Source organism: Calonectris borealis, chromosome 2, assembly GCF_964195595.1.
Source record: "Calonectris borealis chromosome 2, bCalBor7.hap1.2, whole genome shotgun sequence".
Lineage (NCBI taxonomy): Eukaryota > Metazoa > Chordata > Aves > Procellariiformes > Procellariidae > Calonectris > Calonectris borealis.
In genome coordinates this window covers 148,954,097-148,974,625 of record NC_134313.1, presented here as the reverse complement: position 1 = coordinate 148,974,625, position 20,529 = coordinate 148,954,097, and the positions used below count along the sequence as shown (strand labels likewise).

The 20,529-nt window shown below is 36.6% G+C and overlaps 1 protein-coding gene across 1 annotated transcript in view; it reads right to left on the bottom strand.

The window, feature by feature from the left end:
* Window positions 1-20,529, bottom strand: part of LOC142079535 (macrophage mannose receptor 1-like) — a 32,261-nt gene that overhangs the window by 1,369 nt on the left and 10,363 nt on the right. The window contains exons 8-27 of the mRNA XM_075143894.1: window positions 20,403-20,513; window positions 19,207-19,322; window positions 18,635-18,783; window positions 17,937-18,136; window positions 17,499-17,626; window positions 16,818-16,905; window positions 16,106-16,241; window positions 14,007-14,045; window positions 13,737-13,900; window positions 12,552-12,619; window positions 12,014-12,114; window positions 11,218-11,360; window positions 9,939-10,044; window positions 8,928-9,124; window positions 7,218-7,320; window positions 6,325-6,557; window positions 4,966-5,131; window positions 3,241-3,393; window positions 1,588-1,704; window positions 1,117-1,284 (exon numbers count right to left, since the gene is read on the bottom strand). Of these exons, the coding sequence (XP_074999995.1) occupies window positions 1,117-1,284; window positions 1,588-1,704; window positions 3,241-3,393; window positions 4,966-5,131; window positions 6,325-6,557; window positions 7,218-7,320; window positions 8,928-9,124; window positions 9,939-10,044; window positions 11,218-11,360; window positions 12,014-12,114; window positions 12,552-12,619; window positions 13,737-13,900; window positions 14,007-14,045; window positions 16,106-16,241; window positions 16,818-16,905; window positions 17,499-17,626; window positions 17,937-18,136; window positions 18,635-18,783; window positions 19,207-19,322; window positions 20,403-20,513 (2,686 nt within the window). The remainder of the gene's footprint in view (window positions 1-1,116; window positions 1,285-1,587; window positions 1,705-3,240; window positions 3,394-4,965; window positions 5,132-6,324; window positions 6,558-7,217; window positions 7,321-8,927; window positions 9,125-9,938; window positions 10,045-11,217; window positions 11,361-12,013; window positions 12,115-12,551; window positions 12,620-13,736; window positions 13,901-14,006; window positions 14,046-16,105; window positions 16,242-16,817; window positions 16,906-17,498; window positions 17,627-17,936; window positions 18,137-18,634; window positions 18,784-19,206; window positions 19,323-20,402; window positions 20,514-20,529) is intronic.

Below are 20,529 nucleotides of genomic sequence, written 5' to 3'. Positions count from 1 at the left end.
GTCCAGATGCTCCTGACAATTCCCCCTCAATCCACCTTCTGATGACAACTGCTCTCCTGGAAAGATGGAGCTAAGCGTGTGTAAATTTCTAGTAGAATGCTCTGCTCTTTCATTCCAAAAGCATCTGACCTCCTCGGTCGAGATACCCAACGAGACATGACATTAGAGCCAGATTTCTGTTACTTCTAAAAGTGCTTTTAAATATGTTCATTTCTAAGAAACTGCTTACAGGATCTTTAATAATTTTAAGGTGTTTTCTGAAACAGGAAAAATTTCCTGAATGGGTGTCTCAAGCGTTAGAAATATGTTGTGACCATTTTACTTGAGCTGAAAAGGATCTTCTGTGAGTTTAGCCCCTTCTGTCAGAGACAACCATTCTGTGTGGATGTGGTTCCTATGGTAATTGCACTTGCTAAACTTGTCAGGTAAGGGAAAGGTGAACAGAAATATGAAGTTTAACCAAACAAAATGTTCATGTTCTGGACCACTTTCATCTCGGTAATTGAACTCATGCATTTTCTAGCAGATGACAATTTTGCTATCAGGGGAGTAGCAGCATTTTATTAAACATGATTCTATCACACTGTAAATAAAGAGTGCCACGAGAATGTATGATATCGTATTCCTCTAATCCATCAGCTCAGAGGACAGTAATGAAAGGAATCACCAGTTCCAGCATTTCTATAAGACAGTGTTCATTGCACTCATCAGAACAAGATTTTTTTTTCTTTTTGAGAATATATTCAGCTGTAATTAAATAAAACATTGCTGTTGAACTTAGATTGTGTGATATTTCAGGGAAAATTCTACCGAAAACTGGCTTTTTATTAAAAATGAGTGGTCTTTGACCATTCTTTTGCCTGAACATAGCGGTCTGAAGTATTCATGATGGCTGCATGGGGCTGATGGTAATTTTACAGGACTTATGGAAGATGCAGCCTTCTGAGGAGGCAGTCGGAAGCCATGCAGAGCTCCTCAGTATTTAGGCAGCTGAATCCTGCTATTAGGGTCTATTGGTTTTGCACACAAACCTATAATGTTTCACATTTTTATGTTCTACAATGAAAATACATTATCAGGCATTATTAACCTTAATATATTAGAAATGTTACTTACTTTTTGGTTTTTTACAGATATATCCTTTTTTGAAAGAACAGACATTGGTGTTCCAGTAGCCAGACAATGCACATACTTCTCCACACTCTTTATGCCTTTTCTTTGAAGGTTCTCCCATTTGCCAGTTGACAAAATCCATTGCGGATTTGTCTGCCCATACCCACTGTCCTAATATTTAAAATGAATAAATATATAATATTTAATTATATAAATATATAATATTTATATATGTATAAAATACAGGGGTTCAGACAGAATAAGTTGTGATGGGGAAAACGAAAATTTATAACATGAATCGTTAGTTAAATGTTTCAGTTACATTTCTAAGCATATGTAAGCATGCTTTGAAATAAACTTTGTGTATTTTTTATATATGTGTACTTCCAAGTATACAAAGTTGCTTTCTTTTTAATATAAATATCATCCTATTGTATGATATGATAATGTATGATTAAATATTGAAGGTATTACCTCTGTCATTTTCCTTTAGCCCTATCCAAAAGTTCAGTGATTTTCCATGGAGTATCTTAATGGTGTCTGACAGAAAGTTTGCTTCAGTATAGTCCCCTACTGATACCAAATCAGCAGCTGAAAAAATATTAATGAACACATCACAATGTCTCATTTTCTTACAGCTTAAGTCAATAAACACATAAAAGATATGCAAAAAAATACAAAAGACACTGATTCTTGCACATAATATTCACTAGTCTCGGTCATGGTTATTATATCGCTATATTGTATTTCGAGCATGACAGTGAGCTGTATGGATACAAATCAGCACGAAGACATGGATTTCTGTTTAGCCTGTGGTATTTTAGAGAAGAAAAATTGCTCTCCTGCGATACTTTTTGGACAGGTCCAACCACACCCCATAATGTGATGCAAGTAGGCTGAAAGTGGTACATATGATGTAGTCAGCACCATGCATGTTGCCACTACAGCTCCGTCACCCACCAGTGGCTGGGCAGCATTTTTGGCAGTGCCTGATGCTATGTACTGCAAGGGTGGATAGGATGTGTAAGCAGCTAGAGATTGTGGTCCAGAAGATGTCCAGAAGTAGATTTATAATTGTCATATGCCCTGGCATTACAAATACACAAAGCTGTGTTGGGATCATCAGGAAATGACCACCTTCCTGGCCTGGCCAATGGGTAGCGTGTAGGCAAAAGTGTAGGAATTTAGAATATGGACCAATGTCCAAATGTGACCTTTTATTCTGGTTATTGGTGTAATGTTTACTTTTTCTGGTAATTATGTGATTTATCTTTCTACAGAACCATTTCAGGAATTCTGTTGTCACACAGCTGTAAAGCAAAATGCTTTTGCAAAGCTACTTTTTCTGTTAACTCAGTCATAGGTCAGTGTTTTCATACATATGAGGAAGTACTGCTAGAAATCCTTGTATTCTCTCTTACGATTAAAAGACTATCACTCAGACATATAGTACTAATGTGTAGGATGTTTCCTATTCTTACTCACACTGAAATGCATGCTGCATCACAGCAGTTCTCAGTGGACAGTGAGGAGAAATCAGAAATGTGGAGTAAAGTGTCTTTTCCTCTCCCCTGATCCACATACAACTCTTCCCTCCAGATCGTAGCCAGCAGTGGGGGCTGTTCCAGAGCAGGAGCTGCATGGCTGGATGTGTTTTACCGGTTCATGAAAGCTGGACGACTCCTCCATCTCGTTTGTTGTCCAGCCAGTGAGATCCAATTAATAAACTGTGCCCTGGAACTAACAAAGACAGCTGTCCTATGAGTTTGTGTCTGCTAGTTTACACTGTGTGTGGATTCCCTCTTGTTTAGGGAAGGGAAAGCTAATGCTGTAGTCTGTGCCTTAGTGGGACTCTAAAAGTGTTTATCTGCCTACCCAATTACTGTTTTCCATAAAATGGTATGGAATTTCATGTTTTTGAGATATTAATATTTCACCTGGTATTTGAGATATCAGATGCCTGTCTTTGACAAAGTTTCGTTTTAGTGTGAAAAAGCATGCTCAGAAAAGCAACGTAAAAAGCATTAAGTTTGAAGTTCTAAAGTCATTTAAGATTTGCTTAGCAATATCACCCATTATTTTATGTGTTTAATTACATCTTCAGTCTTTCTAAAACAAAACACTCACCTAGTCGGGCACATTCCTGATGAGCTTGAGACCAGCTTCTTTTTCGGGAGGCCTCAAAGTAATAGCAGTGACCGTGGAAAGGTATCCAAGATTTGTGTCCTCTTGATTCAGGGCATTTTCCAGGAAGTTGAGGGGGCTCAGTAGGGGCCATTACTGATAAGAGATCAGGTAGTTGGAATCCAGTTATTTTATAAAATTTCCCATTGTACTAGTAAAACAAAACTAACCAGACTATATTAGGTTTCTCATCATAGAAGAAATGAAGCATGTTCTAAAAAGAGCTTGAATATGGCTTTGATTTTGTGTTTGAGAGCATATTTTGCTTCATATTTATTTATCAAGGTGATTAGGAAGATACACTAGTCTATAAGAAATATAGATTCTGTCTAATGATGATTTTTGTAATTACTCTAGTCAATAAAATATCCAGCTAGTTTTCTGGCATAAATATCTGCCTAATTAGTTAAAACTGCTATTTTTAAAATGTCTTCTGACACATCAGTCTCATTTTTTGATAGGATCAAACCTTATAGCAGAAACTGTGATTATCAATGAAAGTATTGGTATAACTAAACATGGCTTGCATAATTTTTTATTAAACTGCATCTTGAATAAATCCCATAGTGATTGATATAATAGGAAGATTTTGGGTAAGAAGATAAATGCAGATGGAACGAAAATTAAATGTTCTGCCAAATTACATTTTCTTCCTGTGAGACTTCTACAGTCTATTTCTTTCCCTATTAAGGAACATTCAGCTCTCAAATTAGATTTCCAGAGTATTAAAGTGGAAAGAGACATTATATATCAAATCTGAGGATTTTTGTCAAATTACAACATCTTAGAATGTAATTTGGCATGCAATTTTAAATGTTCTAATGATTCAGGATCTTCCATAATGTTGACAAAAACGAGAATATAGCTGAATTATGAAATCATATTTATTCTTACTTCCATAGAAATTATAGGATTTTGTGCTTAGAAGGCTCCTCAAGACTTTTATTTACTTCATCCTTGTGCTCACAGGTGACATGAAATTGATATATAATTATATCATTTGTAACAGATGTTTGTTTGTCCTGTCTGTTTTTAGCAGCCTGTAGTGATGGAGATTCCCTGACCTGTCCAAAGTATTTATTAAAGGCTTCTGTACTGATAAAATTAGGTTTTCCTTGCCGTATTTAAGTCTGTTACTCCTTTCCAATTCATATCAGACGTAGAGAAGAATTTAATTCCATTCCTTAGGACTCATTTTTAGTATTTAAAATTGATAATCTGGTTTCTCTTAGTCTTTTGTTTCTTAGTCTTTTGTCCAACTCCAGTTATAATCTTTCCTTTTAGTTCTTGTTTCCTGGTCATCTGAAAACCCTAGCTGACTGAAAGTCTTTTCAAACTTTGGTACCCCAAACAGGATACAGAATTTCATCTGATGCCTCATCAAACCAGATCTCATAGCAAGTGAATGACTTCTCCTATTAGAATGAATAGTTAAGAACTTAATGAGTGTTCAATCCTTTGTTTCTTAGGCTTTTGGTAGTTATTATTATGAATTTATTTAATTCTGGGAAGAATTCATGTCAATATTTAGAGCTAGTTAGTTAAGCTCCTCATGTCTTCCTGTATACTAGTGTATAAAACAAGTATTTTTCCAGTGGCTTATTATATTTAGCACAGTTGATAAATCTACACACCCTCTAGTTAAAACACTTATATTCGATTGCTTACCATCTGATTTTTTACACACAGAAAAGAGTTTTTCCTTGCAAGAAGCTGTCTTCCAGGTGCCATCAGTGTCTAGGTAGACACATGCTAATGTCTGTTTTGGTTCTCTGCTGGACCACTTGCTGTAAACTAATCTCCATCTGTCAATCCATTGATACTTGCCATTGGTCTGGAAGCAAAATCTGTATGGTAATTTCAAGGTTGCTGAGAGTGATGTAGCTACTACACAGGATCCTCAAGAGGACTCTCATGTAACCAGTAGGGAATCATATGCTTCCTAATGCCCCCTTTTTGGGCTTGTAAATGTTAACTGTAACAAAATGTAGTGTTTGTTATCCACAAATGTGAATGCAGAATGATTTTTTTTTCTGCCCTCCAAAAAGTATCTAACATTAATTCAGAGCATTTTTCAAGCATTGGGAAATGGAAGGAAAAAAAGAAAGGGGGCATGAGAGAAGGCATAAAACTGGGAGTCAGATAAGACATCATGTTGGTACGACCACCCAAAGATCAGCATGGAAAATGGGAGTGTGGGTGGGAGTGTTCTTAATAAGCAGTACTGATTGCCATTGCTTTTGTTGTAGTTATCGTGACTGTGATTCATGGGGAAGAGTGCAGTATGTCAAAACACACCTACCATCCAAATGTTCACTCTCCCCTGGCATACAACTGATGTAGACATCTCAGAAACAGAAAGGATTTTTTTTCCATAATATTCTAACTTGTTAATGGAAGCAATTACACCAATTGTATTTTCAAACGAAAAAATATATCCATTGGTCAATATATACCCTATCATATAGCTTCCAGGTTCCTTTAACTAATTTTACCCCTGTTTCTGTCCACAACTGTATTTTGCTACTGCTACCATAAATGAGACTACTCTAGGAGAGTGTGTGAGCATAAACACACACGTAAAAACCATTCCTTGACAGGTCTCAGATGTGCAACCTGAGATATCATGTCACTGATCACTGAGGTACATAAACACATGGCAGGAGGGCAGGATGCATGTTGTTCCTGGAATATCTTTTAGATTCCAATAAACTCAAAATGCGGGAGATTTTACAATTTATATTCGAGACCCTTTAAATGACTCCAAACAACCCACAGCATTGTTACATACTGGTTTGCAGGAGCATTTCCTTCTGCTAAAGCATGTAAGAGTTCTTAGTTCATTAAAATCTCCACTGTATGAGTCTTATTTAAAGAACTCCAGCGTAAATGGGTACTGTACTGATGTAACATGCTGTTTTCAGCACTACACTGGCAGAAATTCCTATAGCTTACAAGATAAGAGCATAAAGTAAGATCAGGTCCAGTGTCAGCTTGACTACCTGTATGTAATGTATGTGTTCTTACCGCGTTGCTGTTAAGACCAATCCACAGAGGCTCTCCATATTCCTGTGCAAGTAAGAACAACAGTGCCTGGCTATATGGGTCTAAAATGCTGGCAAGTTCTGAGGCATTGTTATTGCAGTTTTTCTGTGCTTCCTCCCACTTCATTTTGGAATGGGTGACAGAATAGCTAATGCCACCAGAATGGTCAAAAGCAAAGTCCATCACTGTTGCTGATGACTTAAAGAGTTCAGGATCTGTAGGAATAAGGAAAAAAACCACCCCAAGAACAGTTAAATCTGGAGGCCACATGTTTGACTTGAGCAACTGAAGAACATTTTCATTATTTACAAACCTAGTAGAAATTGCTAATGGAATGGAACACCTTCTCATTAGTTGTTTATAAGTAACAGATAACTTCGAAACAGCAATGAACTTTCTGGATGAAAGAAATACATTTTCAGCCTGTGAGAATTTTGAATCAGTAAGTTCACAGTATCTTATATTGCAGAGGTAAATTCACCCCATTAGTCAAAAATAACACACTCTAATGTGTTTTCAAAATACTCTATACGGCTTTGCAACTTTATGACTATCAGGTTTATTTGAATAAATGTCAAACTTACCAGTTATGATAATCTATAGATCATTATGACCTTATGTGATTAAAATGTTTGTGGTTTTTAGCTATTTAATTACACTTTTAAAAATAAAATAAAATAAAATAATTTTGCTTTCCTAAATTCCCTTCTCCAAAACATTGCTAAGTTACACTGGGATGCAAGATGGGCTCTTAGGTTTTACTGATCCTTCTCCTAAAAAAAAAAAAAAAGATAAATGATCTAAAGCATGTTGAACAAGAAAAGTGATTTTAATCCTTGTGTTATAAATTTCAAGATTAGCGATCCAGAACTCACCACTATTCTTCTGGCATATATACCCTGTGGACTTATAACACTCCTCATTGTTCCATTTTCCTGTGTCATCAGCATGACCTCTCTTCAGAGAAACACAATCAAACTGTTGGAGTAAGGGAAAGAATATGAGTACATTGACATGAGAAGTTATAAAACAAAGTACTGTAACCCCCTGGGTAGTTTCACTCCTTTTTTCTTTGAATTCTGATATTGTAGGGTTTGTATTACAACTCTGGAAACCTTCCTTTTATCTTTTTCTGTCCTTTCTGGCCTTCTCTGTGGTGGCCAGCTCCACCTTAGTACTGTCCTGTAAATCTTTGTAATCTTCAGCTCAGCCTGCTTGTTCATTTGGTTATTTTTGAGGAGATGTACTTGAAAGGCACTATTATTTTCAAGAACTTTCTGTCACACCTTCTGTCTTGACTAATGAGCAATTATCAGTAAGGTTTTTGAGTAAGAATGAAATAAAAATAAATGGAGGTCATGCTTTGTATTTGGCTTGCAAAGCCAAATTCAAATAGTGATTATTCTTGACAGAATCATCTAAATGATGGTCTTTGACAGAGTTATCATCAGCTCTAGTTCTTAGAATTTCTCTTTCAGCTACACTAGATCAGGTGCTGAGTGCTTAAGAAGCTGGAACTTCAAGTTTATTACAACCTGCAACAGCCTGCTAAGCTGCCATACACAAATTTTAGGAACACCTGTTTTAGTAGCTCTTGACTCTAGTTTCTTAAGTTTGAGTAACTTTTTGATATTATTGTTGTTATTTCACTCTTTTGAAAAGGATCCTCTGAAGGAGATAGCTGTTAAAATCTTGAAGGTGAAAGAGAAAAGTAGAATGTACTTTTACAGTCTTTTTTTTTCCCTGCTTGATATTTCCCAGGGGCGTTATTAGAGCTGCAGTAAAGTAGCAACTAAGTTTTATGCTGTATGCTATATGTCTTCCTGCATGCCTTGGCCAATGGCTAGATGGGCAAGAGCAGAATGAATTGGCTCAGGTGCACATTAAGCTGGTTGTCTAGAGGTATGATTTCTGGGTTCTCTAGAGGTGTGGATACCAAAATGAAGGGAGGATGGACAGTGAGTGGAATGACATAGTGTGAAGGGCAAGTTCTGAAAGCAAGATATGGAAATAAATGGAAGAAAGGCAATGTGGGTGTGCAAATCAGTCTGTATTGGTCTGAATATGTACAACACTTTTATTTACAGCATTCTGAGGTTTAATTTCAGTGCTCGCAGTGGAGAGGGTTTGATTGCTTTAGAAAGTAGTTGACATATATTGGCTCTTAACAATTCAATTACAATTTTAAATAGGGAAGAAGTAGGAAAAAACTGAACTCCTTCCTCTTGCATCCTCTCCTCCTTCCTTTTCAAACATGAGTTAACTTGTCGAACGTGAAAATATTTCCAATGTGTGTTAACTTCTAAAATTCTAATGTTGCATTACATTTTCTCCAAAATTAATAGCAAATTACTACTTTATTCAATCCATCCAATCTTTATTCAATCTGGCAGCAATGCCATTTTGTGCTCTGATATAGCTAGAATAATCAACCATTGAAACTTTTAATCGCTAATCCCAGTGTAAAGATAGATGAACAACGTGGGGAGAAGGCTGAGGCAATGTCTGTAGCAAAGTGAGCTGTTTACTTGAAGTGATATTGCTCCTCATATTTGACTTGATGGTAAACGCTAAGCGGTATTTACCTGTTGCAGATTGTGGCCATCTTCTGGATGTAGACTGGGAAACAACATGGGTTCTACAAGTTTTGGGGAATCTGGAGCCCAGTTTGTATAGGAGATAGCACTTCCATCAGTCCAAACAAAGTTGAGTTCACTCAGTATATCATTCAAGCCAATCCAGGGATCATTTGAAACATCCTTCAAATGGTAAGTGAGAAAAGCTGGAAAAAAAGCCAACAGAAAAGAAGATGAACATGCCATGTCATCAGCCAAGACATCAGCTCATAAACAAATCCTTAAGTATTTTGTTTCTTAAAGTCTTGTAAACACATTTTCATTAGCATTTGATCAGAAATTTACCCAAGTTTATTATTTCAGGATTATGCCAAGCCTTTGCCTGTGAAAAGTCTCAAAGAGTGAAAGTATTTGGAACTATGAAGCAAGATTGGAAAGAGGAAAGATAACATTGTGCCTGACCACAATGTTATCTAATGAGTTCACTTATTTCAACACTCAGGATGAGCTGATTGACTGATGGAAATATGTAGCTGTATACAGCTGCAAATGGAAGCCGGGGAACATAGGCAAGGTGAAAATGCGCCTTCCTCTGATATTCTACTGCTGAATTAAGTTGCAGAATTTAGGCAGTCATTTCAGAGAGGTATAGTAATATATCCCTTTCTATTTCTGGCAGAAACAGACCATGGATTCCTTTTTTTTTCTCTGTGTCTAAAACTACAAATGCCAGCTCTGGATTTGTTATTTTATGCTAATTCATACCCTATAAATAATGTAAAGCAGTTTGCATGGAAGAGGAGGAAGCAACCCTTAGCATCACTAGCATGCCCTAGACAGATGGTTCCAGTTCTTCCAGAAAAGTTTCATGCCAAGGCCATATAACCCATGTTGAGCATACATATTATAAAATACATACATTTACGTACTATCTCTTTTTGCCATGTTCTTCTTTGCAGGAAATGACCACTGCATACAGAGTAAATGCTATCTATAACCTAAAGAGCTGTTACACTATACCTTGTACTTGTTCATTATGTATGCTTGCCAGGTTTCCTCCAAGGCTCATACAAGTTCTTCTTGCAGTACGCCAGTTTTCATAGGAAGAGCCAAAAAATTTGTAACACTAGGGAAAAATGAGTATAGACTATTAGCGAGTGACAGCAAAAGGAATCTAGGTTTGAATGACACTAGTTTAAGTAGAAATTAGCCCAGCTCACACCCACAAAATAATTTTCCAAAGTTAACAGGGACTCAGCTCTGGAACCAAGTCAAAACCATTCACAAACTTTAAATTTACTCTGTGTCTTCCTGTGAGGGACTGAGAAAGTCACAACAAAACTCAAACAACCATTTGTAAACCACAGTAGGAGTCTGATGAGAATCTAATGTGTTAACTAACTCAGAGATTTTGAGAAGCCATACTCCATCATTAGTAAAAGACAAAGAAGTGCTGACTCTGTAAGAAAAGCCCAGCCCAGGGTTTCATGTGGAATCATCTGAACTTTCTGAAAAATGTTTTTGACCTCGAGCCTATGGTCAGTGTCCTCTCGTGTGTATTCAGCTTTTTTTATTTTACAGCTCTTTTATTAATGGAAATATATAACTCATGATTTCTTAAAAAAGTGCGTAGTCATCATGTTACCAATACACATTCACCCTGAAATGGTTTTGGCAATTATGAGTGTGCCTAGTGTGCCCTCTCCATGTTTACAGCTCACCCTCGGCTCTGTGGCACGTCCAGTAGCACTGTCAGAGAATTATCTTGCACAATTTGTGGAAAATAACAACTCTGACGACTGTAACAAAAATGCAAAAAAAAGTGTACTGGTATAAACTCCACTGGTGTGAGTATCCACGGGTGCTTTCATAACAGTGTTGTGTATATTAGAAAACAGAACCCTCATTTAATAAGCACATCAAGTTTGTCCCTTTTGGGAAGAGGCAAGCATTACGTTGAAGGCTGTTTGGAAGAATTTGGCCTTATTTCTGATTTGTTCCAGCTCAGATGACTGATTTTATGCTATAGTTGGTGCTTTCAGTTGAATTCCATTCAATTTTTTTGAAAGTATATAAATGTAGCAGTTTTTCCAATGTATCTCAGAGGACCACTTCTCAGGAAAACAAGTAAAAATCTGTAAAACCACCATTTTGCAAGAATGAGGCAGCTCGTTCAATTTTTAATGGAACTTTGGATAATCACTGTCAGAAGATATCTGAAAGACAAAAGGCCTTTTGCATATCTTTAAGTACCTTCCCAAGGATTAATATCATTGTGCTTAGGTGGATGTTATCATACCTGATTTTTAAATAAAAGCCAGTCTTCAGGACATCCTCCAGGAGGTGAAGGTACCGCTGAAGGAAGTGTTGCGTTTATAAAACTTCTGTGCCTCTCACAGATATAGCCATTTGAAAAACCACAGCTGACATCATTCCATAAGCCTGAAATCAATTTAAATATAGATAGTAAGACACTGAATAAGATTAAAATTTGTGGGAAAGTGGCTTGTAGGTTCGAAAGCAGTCTGCCTGGGAATGTGAGCTAACATGCTTCAGCTCAACTCTACCTCCCACCATCACTGCTTACAGGAGGACTTTGGTCCTGCTGTGACTGTGGGAATAGTGGCCATACGAGATGGCTGATATGGCAGCTCTGTGAGCTCTGAGTAGAACCCACCCAAACAGCTTTGTTGCACTGAAACATGCAAGCGTAAAGTAACACTTTATCAGTGAAAACACTATAAAATATGAAAGTCCATATATGTTCTATTTCTTTGCTAACTATTCTCTAATTATTTTTTTGAAAGACCAGTTTGCTGTTGATTGAACGTATGATGTAGAACATACTGTTTGTGCAGCTGAAAAATCAGAGATCAAATTGTCCCTGCATTCCCCATTAAAATCAATTTCTTATATTCAACTTTTATGACTAGTATTGCCCCTGAAGAAACCTCAGATGTAATGACTATACTTTATTATGCATATTTTCCCAAATTGCTGGGAAAGAATGGATTAAAGTTGGCAAGATATTTTTAACAAACAGGGGAAGAGCAGTACCCATAAAAATACTTTTTAAAAAATGCTGTGTAACTCACCATCCTTTTTGTTTAAGACCACACAATTTTCTTGAGCATCTGCAAAGTTGGGCTCACCCTGTGCCCAAGCTGCATAGTGCACCAGGCTTCCATCCATCCAACTGAAAAACAACAACAACAAAACAGTAGTGGTTACTCAGACAATGTTCATGGAACAGTTCAGAAAAATTCTACCTTAACATGCTAAAAATATTTTTTAAAAAATTACAGCTGAGTCTGTCTGTAAATTGAATTTCCATTAGGATTAAAAGGCCTTAGATAATGAAATCCCTGCATGTCAAGTCAAAGAACAAAAATACCTTTAATTTTAACAGACATTATCTATGTATTCATAGCGTATATATTCCCTATAAAATGCCATTTAAAACAGTGTTTTTACAATGTAGTTAAAACAAGGGAGAGCACACATTTCAACATGCAATATAACTCTCTGAATCTGCATTTAACTCCCTTGCGGTGGTCCCTCCAGAAGGAACTCCGTCAGTACAAAACTTCTACAATTGCTTTTTATGAATCTTGATGTAGCTTTTTTACCTACCTAAACTGTTGATCAGCATTCTGAATTAATCCTATGAGATATGACTCCAATTTGCCATTTTTTAAGATCTAAACACAAAAATGTACTTTTAGTTAGTGCTTTCTAATATTTAGTAGTTATCTAATATGAAAAAGTGTAATTTTTGTGCTATGAAAGCAAATAGATAAATACACATTGTATAAACGGTCATGTGTAGTCACCAGAGAGGACCCCTGTTGAAGTAAACACCATACAACACATACTTTTGCTTTATTACCTTTATTGCTGCTTTCCCAGTTTTGGCTTCGTTACTGGTATGGTCAAAGCTTTCAAAGTTGTGTTCTCAATTTAAAAAGAAACAAGGAAGACTTGAGAAAAAATTTAGTATAAAATTTTGTGGTACTTTCCTGTTCTTAAGCAGCCACGCAATTCTTGCGTCTCAAGCTGTCTGTCCTCTCCGCCTTTCATATCCTTTCCCACATAATAAAAGCAAGCATCTAATAGTGTGAAACGGAAAGGAGGTTGTGTGGCTGCTTTGGCATTAGTAAACCGAACAGGATTATGGCAGAGGTTTGAGGCAACATGCGTGCTATTAAATTGTTCGCATGCCCCTGCCGCGGCTTTGGCCTGTGCCCGCCAGAAGCGTCTCAGGCAACGTGTAGGCAGCGGCCTTGAAATACATGAACAGTTTTGATAGGTGTTGCGGGAAGACTAACTCATGAAGGTCCAAGTTCATCAGTCCCTGACCTGGACCAGGCTAAACCTTTTTTTGAAAAGTTTTGTTCAGCAACATGATGTGGTATGTGACCATCAGAGCTACACTGGCAGTAGCCTCACATCTACACGTAACAGTGTATTCTAGAATATGATATTCAGATGAGAGGTAACCACACCGGCAAAAGGACAGTTTTCTCAGTATACACCTAATCTGCCTGTTCATTGTTCCTTATACACGCTTGGTCATGGGCAGAACTCTGTTTAGATTAGAATATACAAGAATATACCCATCCTAGTAAATGGTAAATTCTTTTGTATTTATTTTCCTAAAGAGAAGCTCTGTTCTGTAGAATAAATATTTTTTCATTGAACATTTAAATCTAATGCTAATAAAATGTAGCAATATTATGCAAGAAGCACATTTTCCTGTACTTCACAAGCATATGCAGCAGGGTATGTAGGCCATAACAGAGTCAAATTTCCTCTTACGCATTTCCACAAAAATTTTCTTTCACTATTGTTTCCAATGGTAGCAAGATCTCCATGATTGCTTTTGCAGAATGTTCTGGCTTTCTCCATAGAGGTCTTTTCTGTGCTGAAAAAATATTGTTTGTCCCCTTTTAAAATCCAGCCATCTTCTGTGACTTCATATGCTGCAACACAGAAGAGGAATCTCTGTATTCTTCATGGTCCTTACACAAAGCTGGTGTTGTTACATGATACCACCCTTTAGATAAGAGAAAATAAACAGAAGCTTACCGGCAGAAGGGCCCAGAGGTTCTGGTTTCAAGGGTGTCCCTGTAATGAAATGGGAAAAAAATGTTTCCCAAATGTTGAGCCAGCTTAAGTGTTCAATTAGTGGAAATGATCTTAACGTCTATCAATTTTCCATATTTTACATATTCAATGCAGAATATAGTTATATAGTTTCTTCGGTGCAGAGCAAAAATGGATGTTCAGAGAATAACAGATGTATTACAGACCTACAACTCTGTCTTGGTAGATTTTTGGTAAGTGCATCTTGTACGTCCTGAATGTTGCCTAAATTAGGTGACTGAAGTTAGTCTGAATGAGTACTTGTTTCTGAAAGAAAACTAAAGAGTGAAAATACTTTACTTCAATGTTGGTATGCTTCTGAATAAGAATAAGAGATTCTTTATGGACATTGTCTTGTATCTGAACAAGAAATTCAAATACTAAACAAATTTTTGCTTCAAAATATTTTAAATCTTAGTAGTATTCATTTGTTTCTGAAACTTTTTTTTTCCTGTGAAACTACTTTGTGCAGAATCACATTTGACTGAAAATCCACCAGCTCTTGAGAAATAATTTAAATGAAAAATTTCCACATCACATGGAGTGGGATATTGGAACAATGTATCTCTAAACATGCAAGACCAAGAGCTATAAAAATGTAAAACAGATGTCACCTTTATAATTTTTTTCCACAGGAATTCATCATAATGTTTGTGTTGCTATGTGTGTAATTACATTAAACAAAGTGTGTGACACACGTGCTTGGGGAAAAAAAAGTCACATCACCTTTTAAAAATAATGTCTTGTATGGTTCATTAAAAGATTTAAAAGAAAAAAAATATATGTCTGCTCTGGAAGTATTATGACTATTTCAGCATCTTTCAGTATGACATGATGCACTGCTGACTAATGATGGTAATTTCTTCAGGCTATAATTTCTGCCATTCATACACTAATAATAGTTAACAGTATACAACTACTATTGACACTTCTGCTAAAGATTTTTAGTTGTGCTGATCATGCAGGTGAGGAATTACAAAGGAAGTACCAGGAAAGGTATCTTCACAACATCTCTGTGAGATAGATGCCTATGACTATTACTTTTTAAGCTGAGAAGCTGAGACAATGATGTGCCTCGGTTAGAATCACCAGCGCAGAAATGATCTTGTTTAGAAAAGTATCACTTTAAACATTAACCCTTACCGCTTGTGTGAAGGAGCCTAGAGAGCCACCAAAGCAACACTCCTCTTAGTCTTGGAAGTAAAATGTGCAACTCAATACAAAGCTATAATTGATTCCTCTCTTATGTTGCTGGATATCTTTCTCAACAGTAGTTACATTTTGGAAAAAAAAAAAAAACACAGGTGTATAAACGTGGAAGATTTTGCTGCTGGTATGAGAGGAAGTTGTGAGCCTGCCTTAAAGTACATAAATTTTGAAGCTTGGATTACCATCTTTTCATTACAGCAAGCCTGTTGTTACAGGAGTTTCTTTACATGTCATCTTACAAAGAGGATAATTCTAGTATGCTGGTAGTCTTGTTTAAATTGGAGTGGGTGACTAACGTGTCCTTGTGTAGCATTCAAGCTACATGTGAGCAGAGCAGTGAAGTTTCACTTCACGAAGGATACAGAGATTTAAAGTAATCCTTTTTCTGCAACTTGCAATCCTCTCTTTCTCCCTCTCTGCCCCCTTAGCCCCCAACTTGGAAATTCCCTACAAGTAAAAGTTCCAAGAAACATACATTTTCATGTCAGTCAAAGCTTCTGTTTTGACAAAAATCTGCTTTTGAGCAGAGCGGTGGATTTTATCAGATAAGCCCTTGAGGTTGCTTTCACCTTATTTTCCACAATTCTATAATTACAAGTATATTTTCATTATATTATCATATAATTTTTTTTTACATAAAACAAACAAAAAAGTTTAACAGTTAAAACATTGTATTCTGAAAGTATTTATATGTCTTGACCTATTTTTCATTATGCAAAATTGCTGTGAATCAATCAAATTTTCTACAAGCATGTAACTTGCAGAACTTCCTGTTTTGATAGATGCAGCTTAAATTTCTTCCTAAAGTGAGTTTAGAGTAAAAAGTAACCTACCTTTCTTTATTTCACAAATCCAGTTATGACTGTATTCACAGTGCACGTTAATCCATGACGTGGAAAGATCTTCACCGATTGCTCCACAATATTCAAATGCAGTATTGTAAAAATAATTATTTTCCTTATAATTCACCTACAGCAGAAACACAACTTTGGTTTTTATTCTTATCATACAGGGAAAAATGTTGTACTCTGGAAGGAAAGAGAAGTAGCACTGAAGTTTCAACTCATTCCTTACTTTCCTCCTATGGCTGTGCAGCCTATGTGGGTTATTAAAGCAATATAGTCACTCTGCAAGAAAAAAGAAAGGCTCTGGGTTTACGCAGCATTTAACAGACTCCAGCAGTCCCATGAATACTCGAATCAAATGGTGTTATAAATCAAGAGCAGGGGAAAGGAACGTGGCAATATATCACTAGAGACTAATAAAAATCAGGAGAGACCTTTCTCATATATTTGCCACTTAAATGATTGTCTCTGTAGCTGCAACTAGTACTCCATGTTACCACTGTTGGGATGGTATAACTTCGGGGTTTATTGGCCTTTTTCTTTTCCAAACTGGTATGAAGAATAACGATTTAGAGTTACCCAGTGGCAAGGTGGACATTTTGGGGAATTCTTATACAACTTTCATCCACACCAGTCATGGAAACAGCTCCAACAGCAAAAAAGTCAGAACAGAAAGAAACTGGCAAGGTCAAACACTCACCGGGGATCCATCACTCCAGGAAAGCCCACCATCAGGATCTAAACACTGCAAACCTATCCAGAAAGGCTGAGATGATGGGGATTTTTTTCTAGAGTGTGAAAAAAATGTGTCAAACAAGAAGAAGAGGTATGTAGTTAGCTCTGTTAAATTTTGCAAGTTGCATGGGACAATAACTCTCACACGTATTGAAGACTTTAAATAGAGTAGAAATTTTAAAAAGAGCAAAATGCTGTTGATCAGCAAACTCCCATTAGCAAGTAAGTGAAGTTCATGCCTTAAAATTTTCTACTTTGCAAATGGTTGTCTTGAAAACACAGCACATCATTGATTTTCTTATTGATGTTGTTATTATAGTGTTCTTTGAGAAATAAAATGTTCAGGTTTGCTGGAATTCACAATTTATTTTCAAAATGATTCAGTGAATAAACTTAGAAATTAGTCTGAAGGAGAAGCATTCAAATGATTTGGTTGTTGGGTTGGGTTTTTTTTTAATTTAAAAGATTTGTGGATGATGACAAATTCTAGGAATTCCAAAAATGTCTTTGAAAATGGTACCCATATGAAATATTTTCTCAGTTCTTTTTCTTATGACTATGGTGATAAACAGGAATATTTTTATTAATTCCTGTATAAAGTATTGTTACACCAAAATATCGATTATTAGATATTTTGCTTACTTACATTATTAAGTTTTCTATCACTGTTTGCTCTTCTTCACTTCTAATGGCAGCCAGGTCTCCTCCTATTTCTCTGCAGAAATCTCGGGCTTCAAACCATGTTTTCTTTTGGTTTTCTTCTCTCACAAAAACCTATAGATAAATTTTAAGAGAGAACACTATGTTTACAGCATGTGAAAAACAAATCTACTGACTGCCTCGTATAAGCAAAATAGGAAAACATACCATTGCAATTATCATATATAATATGGATTAAAGAGTGTGCTACTTGGATAACCTTACGTATCACTGATAGAGTGATAACTGCAGTGATTTCCATGAATAGTTGTGTAAAAGCTTACTACATATGTGCAATAATGTGCCATTCTCTGAAGTTTAGATGCCTATCTATTTGGTGCTCTTCTGTCTTATGAGTAGGATGCTTGGAAAAATTAATACTTACTCTGAAGCATGAATTAGTGCTATTGCTTGTATCCCAACCCAAGGGACATTGGGAACCAGAAATGGTTTCAGGAACAAGAGGAAGAGTAATTTTTTCAGCTAGTTTTTTGCAGAGAAATTTTGCCTTTACTTCACAGTTCCGAACATCCCATAGTCCAGCTGCGCTTCCAGTCCTTAGGGCAACACAACCGGCTTCATTCCCTTTGTGAGATATAAAAGAAAATTGAAATGTGTTTTAAAGTGGTTCCCCTGACATTTTTACAGCTCATGTGATTAATTTACAAAAGACTGTTCGAAATACTAAGTATAGTTCTGCTCAAAGGAGAAGCTTTGTAAAAAGAGGAAACCAGTGAGTGGAATCCTTCATCACCTTCCCTCCCCTTTGAAAAGCTTTACAAGGACATGAACCCCCCCTTGCCCGCCTCTTTCCTATGCCACTCACTGCAAGGATTTGGCAGCCTGTCACCTGGGCTGGAAAGGATTTCTCCCTTTCCGTTCAATTTTATTTTGCTCTTGTAAGCAATGAGGAGCCAGCAAAGAAATATTTTCATGGCAGCTTATATCAAAGACACTCCTATTTCAAAGGCAGAATGTTCGTATGTGTCATCATGGATGTGTTTTAGCAAAGTTGGGAAACAGTTTAGAATTACAACACAGAAAGTTCCTTAGTAGCATAAATTTACGCCAATGGCAGAGTACCAGGCATTGCCGCGTTCCAGTTTGTGTATAGAACACCTTCACCAGTCACCCACTTGAACATCCCTTGCTCTTCCGTGTCTGAGAGACCAATCCAAAAATACTTCTCAGAGCTCAGACCAACGAGGCTGGTCAGGTAGGCTTGCTCATATCTGAAATGACAGGAGTCAGATGGGGATTAAGCCTAGCTTTCCCTTAGTCTGCCGTTTCTCAGCATCCTAAACTACGCAAGACTAGAATGAATGGAGTCTCCATTAGGTTTCCTTGAAAGTGGAAATACGTTGCTTAACTGGATAGCAGATGGACTAGCTTCAATAGCAGGTGAAGCCGTGCTATACTGAAAAACTGCTCCTTACAGAACAGAAGCAGCTGTGGGGTTTTTTTCAGAGTAAAGTACTGGAAAACATGAATTGTAAAATATATTTAGTTAGAAAAGACCTACTGTAATTACTGATTTTTTTTTTCCAGAAAAAGGATATTCTGGTTTCACACTTTTTTCCCAAAAAATTCTCAACTATTTTATAAAATTCCAAGATTATTCCATCAGATGTACAGTTTTTAAACTCTTTTCATACCTGTCTCCTACACTTGTTAAATAACCACTGCTTCTTTCACAGGTTTTCTTTGCTTCTGAAAAAGTTACAGAGGTATGTCCAACCAGGTAGCAGTAAAAACCATGTCTTTTCCAGCCCTGTCAAGAACATGTGGAATATATTTGCAGTAAAAAGAGCATGTTATATGTTATAGTGCTTGAATTTCAGTGTTTGCTCTTAAATCAACTTTTAATATAACCTAATGTGGTAATATATTAATTTGAATTCCAGTGGACTAGTGGAAATTAAGCTTAGTAAACATCCAGAAAGAAGAGATTTAATGCATATGAGTCCCCCTTTTTTGACAATTAGTAACTGATAAATTTTAACTAAAAAAGTCAGAGGCACACAGAATGGAGAGTATTCAGAAGCAGGTGAGTAAAATACTTCCTTGCACAGAACTGAAGAGAGTCATCTGTGTTATAGTGAGATGCTGACTGAAGTTTCCTGATGTTTCTAGGCTAAAAGAACAAGAACTAGACTAATTAACTGATTTAACTCATCAGCTCACCTAAAAAGTCTGACTGAAGAGGTAGCATAAAAACTATTGAAAAGCAAAATCCTCAAAATTCCAAGTCACTTTTCACTCTTGAGCTTCTATACCAGCTCAAGATTTGCTTGCTGCATCCAAGAAAGGTAAATAAAATCTGTGTTCAGTATTTGGCTGCTGCTTAGTTCCATCTAGCGCGATGAGTCTCAGCTCTGTTCCCCATATGGGGTTGTGGGAAATGCTACTAAATATAGAACAGTAGTAAATAGGAAAGTAAAAAGAGGGGAAAAGAGAAGAAAAAAAAGCAGTAGGATACAATAACTTGTTCAAAACAAATTCTCTCGTAAAAGCAATTTGATTGTTTTGATTTGGCTTCAATAGTGAGATTTGTCGTCATCTTGCATGATGTCACATAGTCCAGAAATGGTTCCCAGTTTCTACTGTGTCCTAGATAACCGCAGATGGTTGTAGAACAATATAACAAATATGCAGAAAACTGCAGTAATGCTTTAGCCTCTTTCACAGATAGTTCTGAGACATAATGGGCCTGACTCATATTGACTAAAAATTTTTCAAAATATCTTTATTTTAAATAAGGGAATGAAGTGAAAATTAGCACCCTGAATTTGATGTACAATCACGCTTGTTAAGGAAAAAAAAAAGATTCTTGGTTAAGCTTTCTTCTTACCTTCAGGCAAGCAGGATCCATCTTTACTGTCCCAGAAACTCCTTGTAGCGGGTCTCTTCTGCAGATGTAACCTAACTTTCTATCACAGGCACTGTCTGCCCAGTATCCATCCTAGGTGCAGTTTGGG